Source organism: Microtus oregoni, unplaced genomic scaffold, assembly GCF_018167655.1.
Source record: "Microtus oregoni isolate MIOR12 unplaced genomic scaffold, Mior012 000060F_ref0000265, whole genome shotgun sequence".
Taxonomy (NCBI): domain Eukaryota; kingdom Metazoa; phylum Chordata; class Mammalia; order Rodentia; family Cricetidae; genus Microtus; species Microtus oregoni.
The window spans coordinates 4,140,662-4,156,888 of NW_024543870.1; the positions used below are offsets into that span (position 1 = coordinate 4,140,662).

The window sequence follows — 16,227 nt, forward strand, 5'->3', positions numbered from 1 at the left end:
AGAACCTTAGTTCCAATACCAACTGTGTGACCATGTTTAGTGATGAACTTCCTCATCTGTGCAAAAAGAGTTAAAATACAAACTACCTCAAAGGATTATAAAGATGTGAAATAAGTCTTAAATTTTCAACATGCATACTCAAGACATACAACATGATATTATGGGACACACATAGATCAAAGCAAAGTTAGTTCTGCTACCTGCTACCAATGGCGCACACACTCAACAGTCTCAGTTTATGAGGGCTTCCTCTTTCCAAATACATTCCTGGCGTTCTACCAGTAGTGTTGGTGTTTCACTTCCAAAAACAACAACAACAGTATTGCTCTAGGATAGGGTCATTTCAGGTTCCCTATCCTCAACTGCCCAAGGAACTAACTGGGGACCTCGGCTTGGGCACCTGGGGGCCCCTCTAGGGTCAGGTCTCTTGCCAACCCTAAAGTGGCTCCCTTAACTAAGAATTGTGGTTCCGTGCTCCCCTGTCCAACCTTCCTTTATCCCAATCCTCCTGTTTTCCCAAGGCCCGACCTCCTTCCCTTCTAACTTTTCTCTCCCCATCTCCCCTTACCCCCATCCCACCCCACCCCCATGATCCCAATTTTCTCCCCGGCAATTTTGTCTACTTCCCTTAGCCAAGAGGATAACTATATGTTTTTCCTTGGGTTCCCCTTCTTACTTAGCTTCTTTAGATTCACCTATTGTAGACTCCGTGACCCTTATCATCATAGAACCTTCATCTGGTGATGGATGGAGATAGAGACAGAGACCCACATTGGAGCACTGGACTGAGCTCCCAAGGTCCCAATGAGGAGCAGAAGGAGGGAGAACATGAGCAAAGAAGTCGGGACCACGAGGGGTGCACCCACCCACTGAGACAGTGGAGCTGATCTATTGGGAGCTCACCAAGGCCAGCTGGACTGTGACTGAAAAAGCATGGGATAAAACTGGACTCTGAACATGGCGAACAATGAGGGCTGATGAGATGCAAAGGACAATGGCACGGGGTTTTGATCCTACGAAATGTGATGGCTTTGTGGGAGCCTAGCCAGTTTGGATGTTCACCTTCCTAGAAATGGACGGAGGGGGGAGGTCCTAGGACTTACCACAGGGCAGAAAACCCTGACTGCTCTTTGGACTGGAGAGGGAGGGGGAAAGGAGTGGGGGGAGGGGGAGAAGGGTGGGAGGAGGGGGCGAAGAGTGGGAGGAGGGGGAGGGAAATGGGAGGCTGGGAGGAGGTGGAAACTTCTTTTTTTTTTCTCCTTTTCTCAATAAAAAAAATAAAAAGACAACAAAAACAACAACAACAAAAAGACAAAACAACAGTGCTCTAACTGGAAACCTCAGTGTGCTTCCATTTAGCAGAAATATGCAAAAAAATAGCTATGATTCGCTGGGCGGTGGTGGCTCACGCCTTTAATCCTAGCACGGAGGAAAGACAGGTGGATCTCTGAGTTGGAGGCCAGCCTGGTCTACAAAGTGAGTTCCAGCAAGGTCAGGGCTACATGGAGAAACCCTGTCTCAAAAAAACAAGAAAGAAAAAAAATAACTCTGATTCTAAAGTGAGCCTGTATTTTTAAAAGTACCTAACTTCCCCTGGCGAACTGACCAGATTCTCAGCAACATATAACTAAATGAAAAGTTCTTAGCATATAAGAAGAAAACTATAGCTGGACTTTGGAGTAATAGCGACGTTTATCATTAGGATTGAAATGTAGGATTATATGTGAGGTTGCTATTCGGTTAACATACAATTTGTCTTCTATGGACATTTTCTCTCCTTTAAATATGGATATATCTAAAACTTTATATATGATGTAAACTAATTCCCCATTTGTATTCAGGCTTAGTGTCTAAGATCCTAGAATATTCTTTATGCTTAATAACCTACTAATGTATTTGTACAAGCTAAGCAATCCAGTGGGAAAGATGTCCTCCAGAAATGCAGGACTTGGGTTACAGGTGTATCTCAGTTGTCCAGTGTTTGCCTCGTGAGCAGGAAGGCATGCACACCTGTGAGCTCAGCACTCAGAATGCAGAGCCAGGAAGACCAAGAGTTCCAGGAACACATAAAACTCTGTCCTCCCTCCTCAATCTGACCTCGACAACACTCCCAGGGCACTAAGTCCTTGGTTAGGCAGTACTATCTTTGTGCTTAGCCAGTAATCTTAGGGTGTGGTAGAGAGAAGCAAGGTTGTATGTTACGTACAAAATCCATCACCTTATGTCTCTTAGAAGAAAAAAATCACATTTTCATTGTATTTTCATAGTTTTAAGTAACTCTCCTTCATGATTGTTTAAGCTTAATCATAAACTGTTTGTTTGCCTGCGCGTCTGTATTGACTCTGGCACTTTTCTGATTGAGTTGTTTAGGTTTTATTTATTTATTTTTGAGGCAGGGTCTCCTATAGTCCCAGGATGGCCTTGAACTCACTGTGTGGTTGAGGATGACTTTGATCTCTTCCTGCCTCTCACCAAGTGCTGGGTTTCAGCTATGTGCCATTGTGCCAGGTCCCGACTCTTTTCCTAGGTACAGGGAGACGGCAGGGAGGGAGAAAGATGTCGGAAGCTGCTTTTGCCTGGTTTCCTTACTGTGGGGAAAGTGTCTCTTTAGAGACGTGCCGGCAAAGTTATGTGTGCAGATGTGTCCAACACCTCTGCACCCACACTACGTGTGAAAGCTCAGACATGGTCGTAGACATCCTCAGAAAGTTAGGACCCCTCAAGTTTAATCTTGATCTCTTATTAACTCTAAGTTTGTGGCTGTTTCAGTCTCTCCTCTCCTCCCTCTCTCTCTCTCCCAATTCCGTCTCTGTTCTTCAATGTCTGCCATGTAAAATAACAAAGTTCAGAAGGTAGGCTTCTGAGAGCCCTTCCAGCTTTGGAATTTACTAGAGCTTTGAGCTCAGTAGATAGTTGTTCCTGATCTAATGGATGCCCATTCGTTAGTAGTCTGTGCTTATGGAATTGTAGAAGAGTATGGAGACAGACCTTGGTATGTTCTGGGGAGCCAGAGGAGGGATGGTTGTTATGAGCCCCAGGCTAGCCAGAGGTCAGAGGCAACGCACGCATACACACACATGCACACACGCACACACACACTCTCTTTCTCTCTCTCTCTCTCTCTCTCTCTCTCTCTCTCTCTCGCGCGCGCGCGCACACACACACACACACACACACACACACACATCCACTCTCTCTCTTTCTTTCTCTCACACACACACACGCATAACGGGGGAACACATAAAACTGTACGGGCCTGGTTTCCGTTTTAAAGAAAGGTTGCCCCACAAAGAATCACATGGGTAATGTCTTACCAATTATTTGGTGGTTGCTGTTCCAGATAGGGACACAGAGAACAGATCTTATGTGAAAACCAGATATCTGGTCAGCCTAGGGTAGAAAAAAGAAGCTAGTTATCATTAACTATTAACTACCCATGGAAAAGTTATTTCTAATCACGGCACCATAACATTTTTTGAGACAGGATCTGGTGCTACCCAGTCTAACCTTGAACTCACCGTTTTCTCACCTTAGCCTTCTAGAACAGAATGCCACGGCATCCGTTATACCTAATCTTTTAATAAACACACTCACTTATTCTTTTTATTATGTCATAATGAGCAGCACAAGAAAATCGAATTCAAATGGAATCAATTCATTAAATAAATCAAACAATGGAAAATTGGCCTGACTTGCCCAGTCCCTGCAACCATAGAGAAACGGGCCACAGTTATGGTACCAGACAAGTATTCTGCAGTGAATTCTGGGTAATTAATACATTTTAATTAGACCAGTAGTCAGTGTTTAATCTTTGACTGGGAATACCCATTGGTAAGAATGTTTGAACCTACAAGGAAATGTTTTATAAACACATTATTATAATTTTTTTTCTGAGAAGACAGGGTTTCTCTGTGTAGCTTTGGAGCCTATCCTGGAATTCACTCCGTAGACCAGGCTGGCCTTGAACTCACAGAGAACAACCCACCTCTGCCTCCCAAGTGCTTGGATTTAAGACATCTGCCACCACTGCCTGGTGCACAGTAACTTTTAATACTACATGTTTTAAGATTTCTTTTTATTATTTTAAGTTATGTGTAAGTCTCTCAGTGTGGGTGTGGGAATGTGTGTGTGAGTGTGGGTGTCACATCCCGAGCTGGAGTTATAGGCAGTTGTGTGGCACCTGACGTGGTTTTTGGGACCTGAACTTGGGTCCTCGGAATAACAGAGCCCTTCACTGCCAAGCTGTCTCTCCAACCCAATACTATGTAGTTTTAATCTTGCTAAGTTGTTATGAATGTTGTAAAATCCCATAACAAAAATTTAAAAACAGAAATTGTCTTTCTCTTCCTTTCTCCTGCTCTCTCTCTCTCTCTCCTCTCCTGGCCTGTTCAGTCTGCCATACTTGTTCAGTCTACTGCTTTCTCTCCCTGCTTGGAGTCTTCCAGATGCCTCTGGCTGTGCCCTCTCTCATACATACAGTAATAACTTACTCTTAACCATACCATGGAGTGGTCATACATCTGGTGCCAAACCCCTTAGTTTTCATGGTGGGTATACATGGGACGTTTAGGAGGGGTGAAAGGGAAGGGGAAATGGTATAACTATATTACAATCTTAAAAATTGTTTAAGTTACTTAAAAACTAAAAAGAGAATTCCAGATGCAAAATTAGCAAACTAGAACAAAAAGTAAAAGCATAAACCATTCATCCAGTATACCTTCCCACAGACAGTTATTAATGCCTGCTATGTGCATTGCAGGGTATTGGGGAGATAAAAATGAACTCAGTCACTATCCTTGAAGAACTCCGTCTACTAAAGACAGAAATAAAGATGAGATATGTGTCCAAGCAGGCAATGTTCAGAGCACAGTATTTGAAAAAGCTCCAAAAGGACCACAGAGAAATCAAAAATAGCTTTAGACCCTTTAAAAACAAATCTCCAACGATGGCCATGAAGATAACATTTATTGGCTGCTAGCTGTGTGCCAGCTCTCCCTTCAGCACTTCCCTGTGAATTATTTTATACACTTTCCGTACCAATGAGGTAGGTACTGTTATCATCTGTGCTTATCAGATAAAGCTTAGAAAGATTAACTGCCTTGAATGGAAGAGCCCGGCTCCCAGGAGGCCAGGCAATAACAAACACATCCATCAAAGTTATCTTTCGAAAGAACAGAATGGCTTTCTCCCTCTCCCTGAGGATAGCATCAGAATGAAGACAGAAACAGCAAGCAGGAAGAAGAGGCAGCCAGACTGAGGGAGGCTTCCTGGGTATAACCTATGTGTTAGTAGCCCCAGCCGCTCTAGAATAAATCGGGCCCACTTTATTTGGCCAAGGAAGGTGTCACACAGCACTAGACAGACAGTGGTAGTCTGAGCCAGTACAGAACATCAGGTATGCTTGTCTCTCCCTGTTCTGGGACCACAGAAACCCTTATCTAGCCTCTCCCATAAATTCCAGGTAGCTGAGGGGTGCCTCACATCACAGAGCGCACAGTTGGAAAGGAACATTCAGTGAGACAGAAGAGCTCTGGAGTCCAGGGGTGAGAAAAACAAACCTTTCTCTTCAGAAAGAGAAATTTGTTCACCCATCGCTTTCAAAGCATTATCTTCACCACCAATATTTCTTTATTCTGGATATAAGAGGTCCCCCATCCACACAAAGGAGGATATGGAGGTGTTTGGCTTGAGTAAAGGAGGCCGTGGGGAACCTGGGAAATCGGAGGGAAACGAGAGGAAGTTCAAGTCGACAAAAGAGCACAAGAGCTTTGCGTGGATAAAATCGCCAGGTTGGAAGCTGTCCAGAAACATAAAAAACGAAGACTTGAGGAAGGAAAACTGGGAGGACACACCACCTATGACTCCAAGGGACAGGGATGGGACAGGACTCCTGAGCCTATGATCTTAACCCAAGACTTTACAATGTTTCTAAAATGTAAATGTATTGCTACAGTCTTCTTGGAAATTGATTTATTAATGTGTACCTGGCACATAAGAATGTGTAAATAACCTCTGACTTATTGATTCCATGTATAATACCATGTCTTATGGTAATTGTCAAAATTATGCACAAAAACTTCCATATAAGAGTACAAACCACAGAATTATATATCATAATGCTGTGTCAGAAATGGCATGAATATTCAGCAGTCAGTTAACTAAATCATAGCACATCCAAACAACAGCATGTTATGCATCTGATTAAAGTCATGCTACAGAATGTATCTGGACATGGAAAACATTTCTTCTGTTAGATGATAACTGTGCAGGCATCTGTGGGTGTGCGAACACGTATATACACTGACAAATCCTTCAAAAGCTGTTGTCACAATGGTTCCCTCTCAATTGCTTACCTCTGACAGTTTAAAAGTGACTGATTCTAGTTCTTAAATTTTAAATAAGGGCTGTAAATTACTTGTACATAAGAAAAAAGTTAAAATAGAACAAACCACAGGAGCAATGGTGTTCAATGGTATCGAGTGATCAAGCAGGATAAGAGTTCAATTTCTCAACACGTGGGTTAATTAAAGGCAGACACGGGGAGGAGATGAACGGGTGGGATCAGGAATAACAGTCAAGTGTAGCAGAGGAAGGTCAGAGGAAGCTGTGTTGTGTTAGAGTCTTTAATCTGCTGAACCCTGGAGGAGCTGTGAGACAAGAGAGAAGGTTGTGTCTTTACATTTCTCTTACAGTGGTTCAGCAAAGAGGATCTTCATAGCTAAGCGATCAGTGAATGGGTGTGTGGTGTGGTGTGTGTGTGTGCGGTGTGTATGTGCGATGTGTGTGCAGTGTGTGTGCGTGCGTGTATGTGTGTGTGCGGGGTGTGTGTGTATGTGTATGTATGTGTTGCAGTGTGTGTATGTGTGTGTGTGGTGTGTGTGCATGCGGTGTGTGTGTGCAGTGTGTGTGTGTATGTGTGTGCTGTGTGTGTATATGTGCTTATGTGCGGGGTGTGTGTATGTGTGTGTATGTGTTGCAGTGTGTGTGTGTGTGGTGTGTGCACGCCCGTGTGTGTGCAGTGTGTGTATGTGTGTGTGTGCAGTGTGTGCATGTGTGTGCGTGTGGTGTGTGTGTATCTGTGTGTGCGGTGTGAGTGTTTGTGTGATTATCACTTTTGGTGATTTTTATAAAGTGAAAGAGAAGACAACCAAGAAAGGAGGGAGGGTACCAGAGTGTGAAGAGAGCGTTTTTGATTTAAGATCATTAAGACATTTCTCTCTCTGCTGTTAGTAGTAAAATAATGTTTATGGGAAGTCATACTAGTCTGGGTTAGTTGATGGAAGATAGAAATTTGGTATCAATGCCAACTTGCTACAAATTAGAATCACCTGAATGGGGAGACTCACCTGAAGAGTTTGTTCTGATTTGATTTGTCCTGATTGTGGGCAGCACCTCCCAGGAGAAGCCCAGATTAAAAAACAATATTTCAGAAAGAAGCCTGTCTTGCCCTTTGCTGGCTTGGCCTTCCTCTTGCCCCTGAGTTGATTTATCCCTGCTGCTGCTGCTTCCTTCACATATAGTAGAATCAGCATTCCCAAGCTTTCCTGGTGGAAGAGGGAGCATAGACTACCCAGACATTTTCTGGGCTTCCAGCACTAGACTGGGACTACTGCCTTATGGATTGAGTAACTGCAGGTCCCCCCAGAGAGAGACAGCTATTCTGGGACTGCTCTGAGTACTGAGGCAGCCAGAGCTAACAACTGAGTATGGGTTCTCAGCATCTCAGGAGTAATTTGACTATCATTGTTTAAAGATCACTTAATAAATGAAATATATGTAATAAATGAAATATATATTTATTTCTCTAAAGCAGTGTGATTCTCATCCAGTGGGCCAAGACCCTTTTGGAGGTAGCATATCAGATCTCCTGCACATCAGATATTTCATTACGATTCATAACAGTAACAAAATTACAGTAATGAAGTAGTAATGACATAATTTTCTGGTTGGGGTCATCACAACATAGGAACTGTATTAAAGGGTCACAGCGTTGGGCAGGTTGAGGACCACTGCTCTTGAGAACCCAACTAAACATATTCAGATTTTGACATCACAATTGATTCTGTCTTTGTGTTTTTGTTGTTTATAACTTGTTTTACGAGAACACATGTGAATGTTTTAACGAATGTAGAGTATTTTTACAATGCAGATATTATTAACACTAAAGGAAATGCCTGTGAAAACATTCCTACCTTGTTGTTCTACGGGCTTCCTGCCTAATTATCCTGTTTTAAAATGTGCACCATTGGAGTCCCTGAAATTAGGCTATGTGAAATGAAGCAGCCTTCCTAGCAGGTTACAGTCTGAATAAATATACTCTATCAGGGTGCCCGGTACCAGCCAATTAAAAACCTGTCCACTTAAAGCTTTGCCTACTCCTATCCCCAAGGGACATTTCCAACAGACCCAATTAAACATGGTTGATAGTTTAGCTCCTGGATCCTTCAAAACAGACCTGTTATATTTTCCAACCCTCTTAAGGCAGGCAGAGGAAGTGCAATCGGAACTGGTAACGGTGTGTTGCTATACCTTAATCTGCCATATGTTTCCTTTCCCTGTTCAACATTATTCCCAGCTTCATGTGCTGGTGAGACCTGGTTCTCATCCTAAGACTAGAAGGGAGATCCAGGGCTCGTCAGTCACTTCACTTCCCTGCAAAAGGGAGAGAGTCTATTTTTTTTTCCACCCTGCATATCAGATTAATTCTAATATTTTCTAGATCACCACCTACAAATGATTCCTTAAATCCTGAACAACACAAAAGAAAAACTCAACCAACCAAGCAAACAAACAAAACCAGAGACAAAAAAAAAAAAAAAAAAATCCCATTCTTTGTGTTAAGTGAGGTCTAGGTAGCCTGTCTGATTCTTTGTGTTAGGGGAGGGCTAGGTGGCCTGTCTGATTCTTTGTGTTAGGGGAGGGCTAGGTGGCCTGTCTGATTCTTTGTGTTAGGGGAGGGCTAGGTGGCCTGTCTGATTCTTTGTGTTAGGGGAGGGCTAGGTAACCTGTCTGATTCTTTGACCTGTGGGGCTCACGTTTGATTTCACCATCCCCTCCACTCCCACCCATTTTCTAGCTTGCTGTCCTAGTAACCCATGTCCTCCTAGACTCCCCACGCCTTACTATCAGGATTCTCGTGTCCACTCTCCAATCTTCCTGACCAAATCCTGCTTTTGAGAAAATATCTGAAATAGTTTGTAGCGGGAATGAGTGGCTGGCAGAGGAGAGCCGGAAGCGTGTGCACGCAGGCAGATTCACAGAGCGTTACCCCTTAACAGTTTCAGCTTTGCAGGTTCCTTTTCGCTAGAAGCCTAACTGACAGGGCAAGAAGGTGTTCCAGAGAAGAGAGAATGCGTTGTCCTGCCAGGCTGGCACTCAGAAGTGCTCCTCCACGATGGTCTGACAGCCAAAATGGGCTCTAATGCTCTCAGGCAGAGGACGTCGGAGACTGGGGCCCCATTATTTTTAAGTGCTACATGACAAGGGCAAGGACTTCCGAGTTGTCTGTAGCAGGCTTTTAAAAATCAGAACTTCACAGAGAAAAATTGCACGGGATGGAAGGGGGAGGCTTAGGGTCAGATCCGGGTCATGAGCTTCTGTATTAACTCTGTAACTGGGTGTCTGTCATGGCAGAGGGCATCTGACTGATGGTGAGCTTCCTGCCACCCCCGGGTTTATAACAAATGCAGAAACCATCAAGCCAGTTCTTGCATGAAGCCCACCTCCGTTTCTAGTTATTTTCTGTTCTTTCCATTACTTAAAGAACCCTTCCTATTTAAATCATGAGTCTATCACTCATTCTTACTGTATGCAGAAAACCAACTCCAGACCAGATAGCTCTGGAAACTCTTCCTGTAGCTATTCAATTGGAAGAAAATACTAAAATAAGCAATAAAAATATGAACCTAGATTAAATAATGGCTGGTGTTCTGTTAGTGTATTGTGCCAGTGTCTTTTAAAAAAATCTAATGTGAGGGGGCTGGAGAGATGGCTCAGAGGCTAAGAGCACTGGCTGCTCTTCCAGAGGTCCCGAGTTCAATTCCCAGCAACCACATGGTGGCTCACAACCATCTGTAATGAGACCTGGTGCCTTCCTTGCCAGCAGTACATTGTATGCTTAATAAATAAATAAACCTTTAAAAAAAATCTAGTGTGAAAAGAAGGGCAAAAAGCATCATAGATGATGTTCTAGAGGGCAGCCCATCTCAAGAGTTGAATTCAGAAGCATGACGCCAAACAAACGTGAGGCTAAAATACTGTGGTTAGAATCATACCTTTGGTCTGCTATTGGTGTTCTATATGGGGTAAATAGATAGCTGCTCATGTCTCCCCAGGGAAAGTTAGCAAAATAAAGAGAGAAAGCGCAAAAGCAAATTATATATTAGAAAATGCTAAGATTATTTGGAAAATCTAACAAGGTAAGAAGGGCAAGGAATATCAGAAGAACTGCCGTCTGAGAGACCAGCACAAAGGCCTAAGGTGGATGTGTGAGTGGCAAGTTCTAGGAACAAGACGACCAGTGTATTTCGAACAACATTCGTATGGACTCAGGGTAGACAGTGGTGCACCAGATCATGCAGGGAACTACAGACCTCTGAAATAACAGCATTTGGCTTTTCCTCTCAAAACTAAGGAGCCTGTGAAAAGCTGTGATGTGAATTACAATGTAAATGTGGCTGGCTATCTTGAGGAGGATAAACTACAGAGTTTAGAGGGCAGACGGAAGCTGAGTCAGAGCAGGAGGCCAGGGTTATGAAATCTCCTGGAGATGATGGTAGCTTGGACTGCCATTCTGAATGAGTGACAGCTAAGTGGTGAGAAGGGACCAGGCAGCCCTCTTCTGAACCAGTTGTCCAGCAGGAGTGAAAGGCAGCTTCGTGCCTGTGAAATCCCTCACGTAAGCATTAGGAAGAACTGGATTACCTTCGTAGAGACAGAGAGACACCGGTATAGGGGAAGAAGATTGAAAGCTTTGTATATGCTACATCTGAGGTGTTTATTAGAGAACAATGTGTATATCTCAAGATACTCTTGCAAATATAATTCTATAAGAACTTCTTCGTGTTTTGCATTTATTTCTTATGGATATTTTTTCTTGCCAGGACAAATAAGTTGCTTTATGGGACAGGGGAATTTTGTATAGATTCATTTTATGTAGTCTTTAAAATACTTGCCTGATACCACCTCCTTCCCAACTCTGTGAAGATTCTGTCTATCTCTTTCCCCTTGAACGAGGAGAGGTCCATGAATATGACAGTTGCTTCCTTAACAAAACCAATGGGACAATCATGTTGAGGTTGTGTGTTTTTCTTGACATCATCTTAGCTTCTGTTTCAGCTGTTTGGAGTGAGTACTTCCTTTGGGGAGTGAGCTGAGAGGGCCACCTTCAAGACTGGAGGGCCACCCCTCAGAGCCCATGGACATCCCTGACCACCACCAGTAGATGAAGGGAGAGATTTACTCAACAGGCAAGGAACTCCATTCTGCCAACAATCTGGTCAGCATGCTAATGCCAATGCCATCTGGCTAGCACCTTAACTTCAGCCTTGGGAGACCCTGAACAGAGAGCCCAGAGGTGCCGTTCCCAGGTCATCAGGAGTTGAATTATGGGAAGTGGGAGTTCTTAGTTACTGAGCCAAGGTGATTCTTTATACAGCAGCAGAAAATCAATTGTGACAGGGTAAAATGCTTCCTCAATCTTATATTCTTGATGAGGCCATGTCAAGTTTAACTAGAATTTGATCTCCTTGATGGAGAAGTCCATGGAAAACTACAGGATATCATAGCTAATGTATCTTAGCTTCTGCCTGTTGGTGAGGAAAACCCCTCAGCTAACCACTTATCTTGGCTTCTGTTAAACTGCTTGTTTACTTACTTCTGTGAATCCTCTCTGCAGCTGCTGAGCAAAGTGTCAGGGTTTTTCTGCCCTCAAAATTCCTGCGCTCTGGACATTCAAGGCTGCATCTAAGTCCCCAAATAATTGAGTGTAATCCCAGTCAGCTGGAATAAAGACTTTCAATTGTCTATAAGCTGTGTCTGAGTGTTCATCCCCAGTGGGCTACCCATAACAGCATCCCTGTCAACGTTTTTAGCAGCAAATGTAGGCACCACTTCCCTTAAGAGAAGATACATAATGGCTGATAAAATACGAAGCCTACCCCAAAAACCGATCAACACAAGTGTTTTTATACTACTCTAAGCAAATAAAGTCACGTATATTAACATTTTTTTCAGGTGTTTTCAAGGATCATAGAGTCCTTGAAACAAAGGGAAGAAAAAAACTATAATGATCACCGCAAATGGCAAATTCAAAGCTCATTTTTCAGCTTCATAACGACTTAATATGGCATTCTGGCACGGCTTCCAATAAATTTGGCCTTAAGCACCCGTGTGCTTTTAGGACCAACAGGCAGCACTGGTGAGAGACTCTGGTCATACAGATGGCAGATAAGCACTATGGCTCACCTGCTAGTTCTCCACAAGGAGGAACCTCCATTAACTATTTAAGATTACCAAGAGAATGCCCAGCAGGAGATGGTTGAGCTGAGCCGACTTGCCCCACAACCCTATCAGCAGGCACCTGCCCCACAACCCTATCAGCAGGCACCTACAGCACCCGGGAGTGAGGATCGCCTCCCCTCAGAGTCGCCCTTTGTAGCTACTTCCATCAGAAGGAAAAGCAACAGTTACAAAACCGTCCTCTTCCTGCATCTGCTTGGGCTGAGATTCTCAGAACCTCTCAGAAGTCACTGTACACTAGGGATGACCGTAAATGAGAGAGCTGACTGGCCTTTACGCTTGATAAGCCAGGCAAAGTTTGATGGGGTGAATTATTTTTTATTGAAAGAATCAATAAAACTAGTTCCAGGGTGTCCTATGTCTTCTTCTGACCTCCTCAGGTTCCAGGTCTGTACAAGGGTCTCCCCATCTCTTTCTCATACACACAAACACAAGCAAAACACTCATATACCTTAAACAAGTAAATCTGAAAACTTTTTTTTTAATTTAAAAGAAAAGTCACATAGATATGTCTCAAACCCCAGACAAACGACTAGTGAGGTGTTTGTGAACATATCAGAGCTAACACTGGCTGTCAAGTTCTCTGTTAGGTTCTCCAAACATCCCTCAGTCTCTACCTGACACAGAGTTCTCCTGGCTGGCATACCCTACCCCCTACCCTGAACTCTCTAGCCCAGGGCTGGGTTGTCCGCACCCCCCCCCCCCCCCCCTTGGTTCTTCCTTGTATAATCCAGCCATTTTGGCCAGTCCTTTTTTTACCCCTTTTGCTCTCTTGGCCCAGCCTGCCCCCTGTTTGTCAGTAGCTCCTCTTCACTCTCTCTTCCCCTCCCTCCTCACGTGGCTTGGCTCACTCTGGATGCTCCAGATGTCTCTGTCTCCACCCCTTTTTGTGTTCTCCTTCATCTCTACACTGAATCTCCTCCTCCTCCATTCCTAGGAACAGTCATGCCATCGTTTATATTTATTTTTTTAAAAAATTATTATTCAATATTACTGATTTATCAGCAAAACACTGAACTCAAAGGTCTATGAGAAACCTACTGGATAGACAAAACACGGCTCACTTTTCCAATGCAATGCTCATTCTTGGCAGCATTCGCCATATGATGTTGAGGGGAAAAGCCACAGGTGAATACATTAGTCAGTTTGAAGTTCAGAGAGATAAAAATACAAAACCGAGTTGGTAGATTTCTAATGTGTGTGACGATGCCATACAGGACAGCAAAGAAATGCCAAATTCAAATGCTGAATACTGGTAACCCACAGGAGTGCTGAGTCAGGAGCTGGGATCAGGGAAAATCGATACAAAGACTCAAACGTACTGATCTTTTCTAAATCTGGCGGTAGGCATATGGGTGTTCTCCTACTCTTTTACAGGAAGTCTGTGGACCTAGGGGGAAAGGTAACAGTTTAATTTGTTGTTTTTCTTTTTGTCCAGAATCTGACCTTCTCCATGGCGCACAGCTAAGAGCAGAACGGCAACAACTCACACCCAATTTAGTGCTATGGTCTAGGTCAGGGAACGCTTATCTCTCCCACAGCTAATTAAACATGGTGACTTCCTAACAACTGGTAATTACGATTTTCTGCATAACCACACTGCTTGGGTTATTCATTTATTATTAGTGATAATCTAGACTCCTGAGAGATTTTCTTCATAAAATTGTATGCACAGTAATTTTTTCTTTAGCATTCCCTTTTTCTCAGCTTAAGGATGGGAGAAGCAGCAAGAGACTTATATACAGCAATCTCTGCTCCAAGCAGAGTGAGGCAGTGTGGATACCGACGTCCAAGCACAGTGCGACAGTGTGCAGATATTGACGTCCTTATGACATTTTCACCGCGGCAGGTGGCCATTTTTACTCTTTGACTCTTTGCTCTTTGGGGTGACTTGTTCTTTCTTATAAATGCCCGCTCTTAGCTTGGCTTGTTTCTTAACTTAAATTATCCCATCTACCCTTTGCCTCTGGGTTTTTCCCTTTTCTTCTGTTATCTTACTTTTACTCTTACTCTGTGGCTGGCTGTATGGCTGGGTGGCTGCCCCTTCTTTTCTTGCTCCTTCTTCTCTTTGTCTCCTTCTATTTTTAGTTTCTGGCTCCAGCCCAGCCTATCCTCTCTCCTAGCTAGATATTGGCCATCCAGCTCTTTCTTAGACCAATCGGGTGTTTCAGACAGGCGCAGTAACACAGCTTTACCATGTTATAAACGAAGCCAACATAAAAGAAAATAACACATCTTTGCATCCTTAAAGCAAATGTCCCACGGCATCAACACATGTAGCATATCTTAAAATAATATTCTACAACACAACCCAGGTACTGGGGTACTCTTCCTCACAAGGAAACTGAAGACACCTGTCCACAAGTCTGGGCAGACCCAAACAGCAGTCGGTCTACAGTGGGTAACACTGGGAACCAGAACACAGGCCTGCAGAAGTGTCTGTTGTCTTGGTTACTGCAGCTCTGCATGACATCCCTTCCCCACCTCAACCAGAAAAAGCATCAGCACTGTGACAAGCCTCCAACAGAGGACTCCTCTTACCTCAGCGTCAAAGCGCGGGTCCTGGTACGCGTCGCTGACGTTCACAGGAAGGCCTGTCGAAGCAACCAGCTCGGCGATGCTGTTGTTTATCAGCCAGTCGGAGTAAGACGACTTCTCCATGCTTTCTTTGAAACTGTCGGAGCACCGAGTCAGCAGTAGGAAAGAAGAGAAACTAAGTTTGTTGGAAAGTAAACTCCGCCAGACGACATTAATAGCAACATTTCCTGCCCTCATTACCGAGGAATAAATGGTCAGAATGACAGGGAGAGGATTATCAGGAGCCCCCTTTAAACTCTTTCCCCACTAGAATGGAAGGTGATCAGACCGTGGAGAGAAACGCAGATCCTCCACAGGCCAGAGAGTAGCTCTAGGCTGTGTTCAAGCCTCAAGGTTGACAAGTCGAATGCACACAATCAGATAAGACCAAGACTGATAACAGGGAACCAGCACACGGCTTCGTACACTTCCACTGGGTTCCTCAGCTGAACATCCTAGCTGAACATCCCAGATGTTTTGCTACCAAGAACAGGGGAGACTGGGAAATAAATGTTGCACGTTTTCCGTGTGAGGATGGAGCCCAAGGCCTTATGCCGGTTAAGATTGTGATCTGTCACTCGACCGTGTTTCCAGCGCTAGCACAGCCCCATCTGTGTGTCTAGTCTAAGCTGCACTTTATGTAAGAAAATATCAAGACTGTAGACAGTCATTGCTATTACGCTGTTAATACACATTTGTGCATAGTTGTTAATATTATACTGAATGTACCCGTTTGGAGTTCGTGGCGAGCTGGGAAGGGCAGGCGTTGTCATGGAGACCACTAGATGCATGAATGAGCAGGAGGGGTAGATTATCTACCATCATCTCTACATCACATCTGTAGGGACAGACGCTCTGTGACTGGCAAACCCAAGATATATTTACGACGTTATTCATCTCTTGATGCCTATAAAGGCTGAATAGCACACAAGCTTGTTCTCTGTGGCTCTCTGGGTGCAAATGGAAATTTTAATAAGAGGCTTAGGTTTATAGCTATTGAGTAGTACATAAATAAAAGAACTTCAAAGAAAAGATGTGTTTCTAATTCAAAAAACAAAGTCTGTTCTGTTTTCTCTTTGCTACTTTACATCTATGGCAAATGAGGCTTTATGTTGTACTTTAATGAAAGCA

The 16,227-nt window shown here is 43.7% G+C and overlaps 1 protein-coding gene across 1 annotated transcript in view; it reads right to left on the reverse strand.

Moving 5' to 3' along the window:
* The window catches only part of Pde11a (phosphodiesterase 11A), a 278,269-nt gene that overhangs the window by 127,837 nt on the left and 134,205 nt on the right, over positions 1-16,227 (reverse strand). Inside the window, exons 6-7 of the mRNA XM_041639781.1 lie at positions 15,061-15,193; positions 3,315-3,390 (exon numbers count right to left, since the gene is read on the reverse strand). Coding sequence (XP_041495715.1) covers positions 3,315-3,390; positions 15,061-15,193 — 209 coding nt within the window. The remainder of the gene's footprint in view (positions 1-3,314; positions 3,391-15,060; positions 15,194-16,227) is intronic.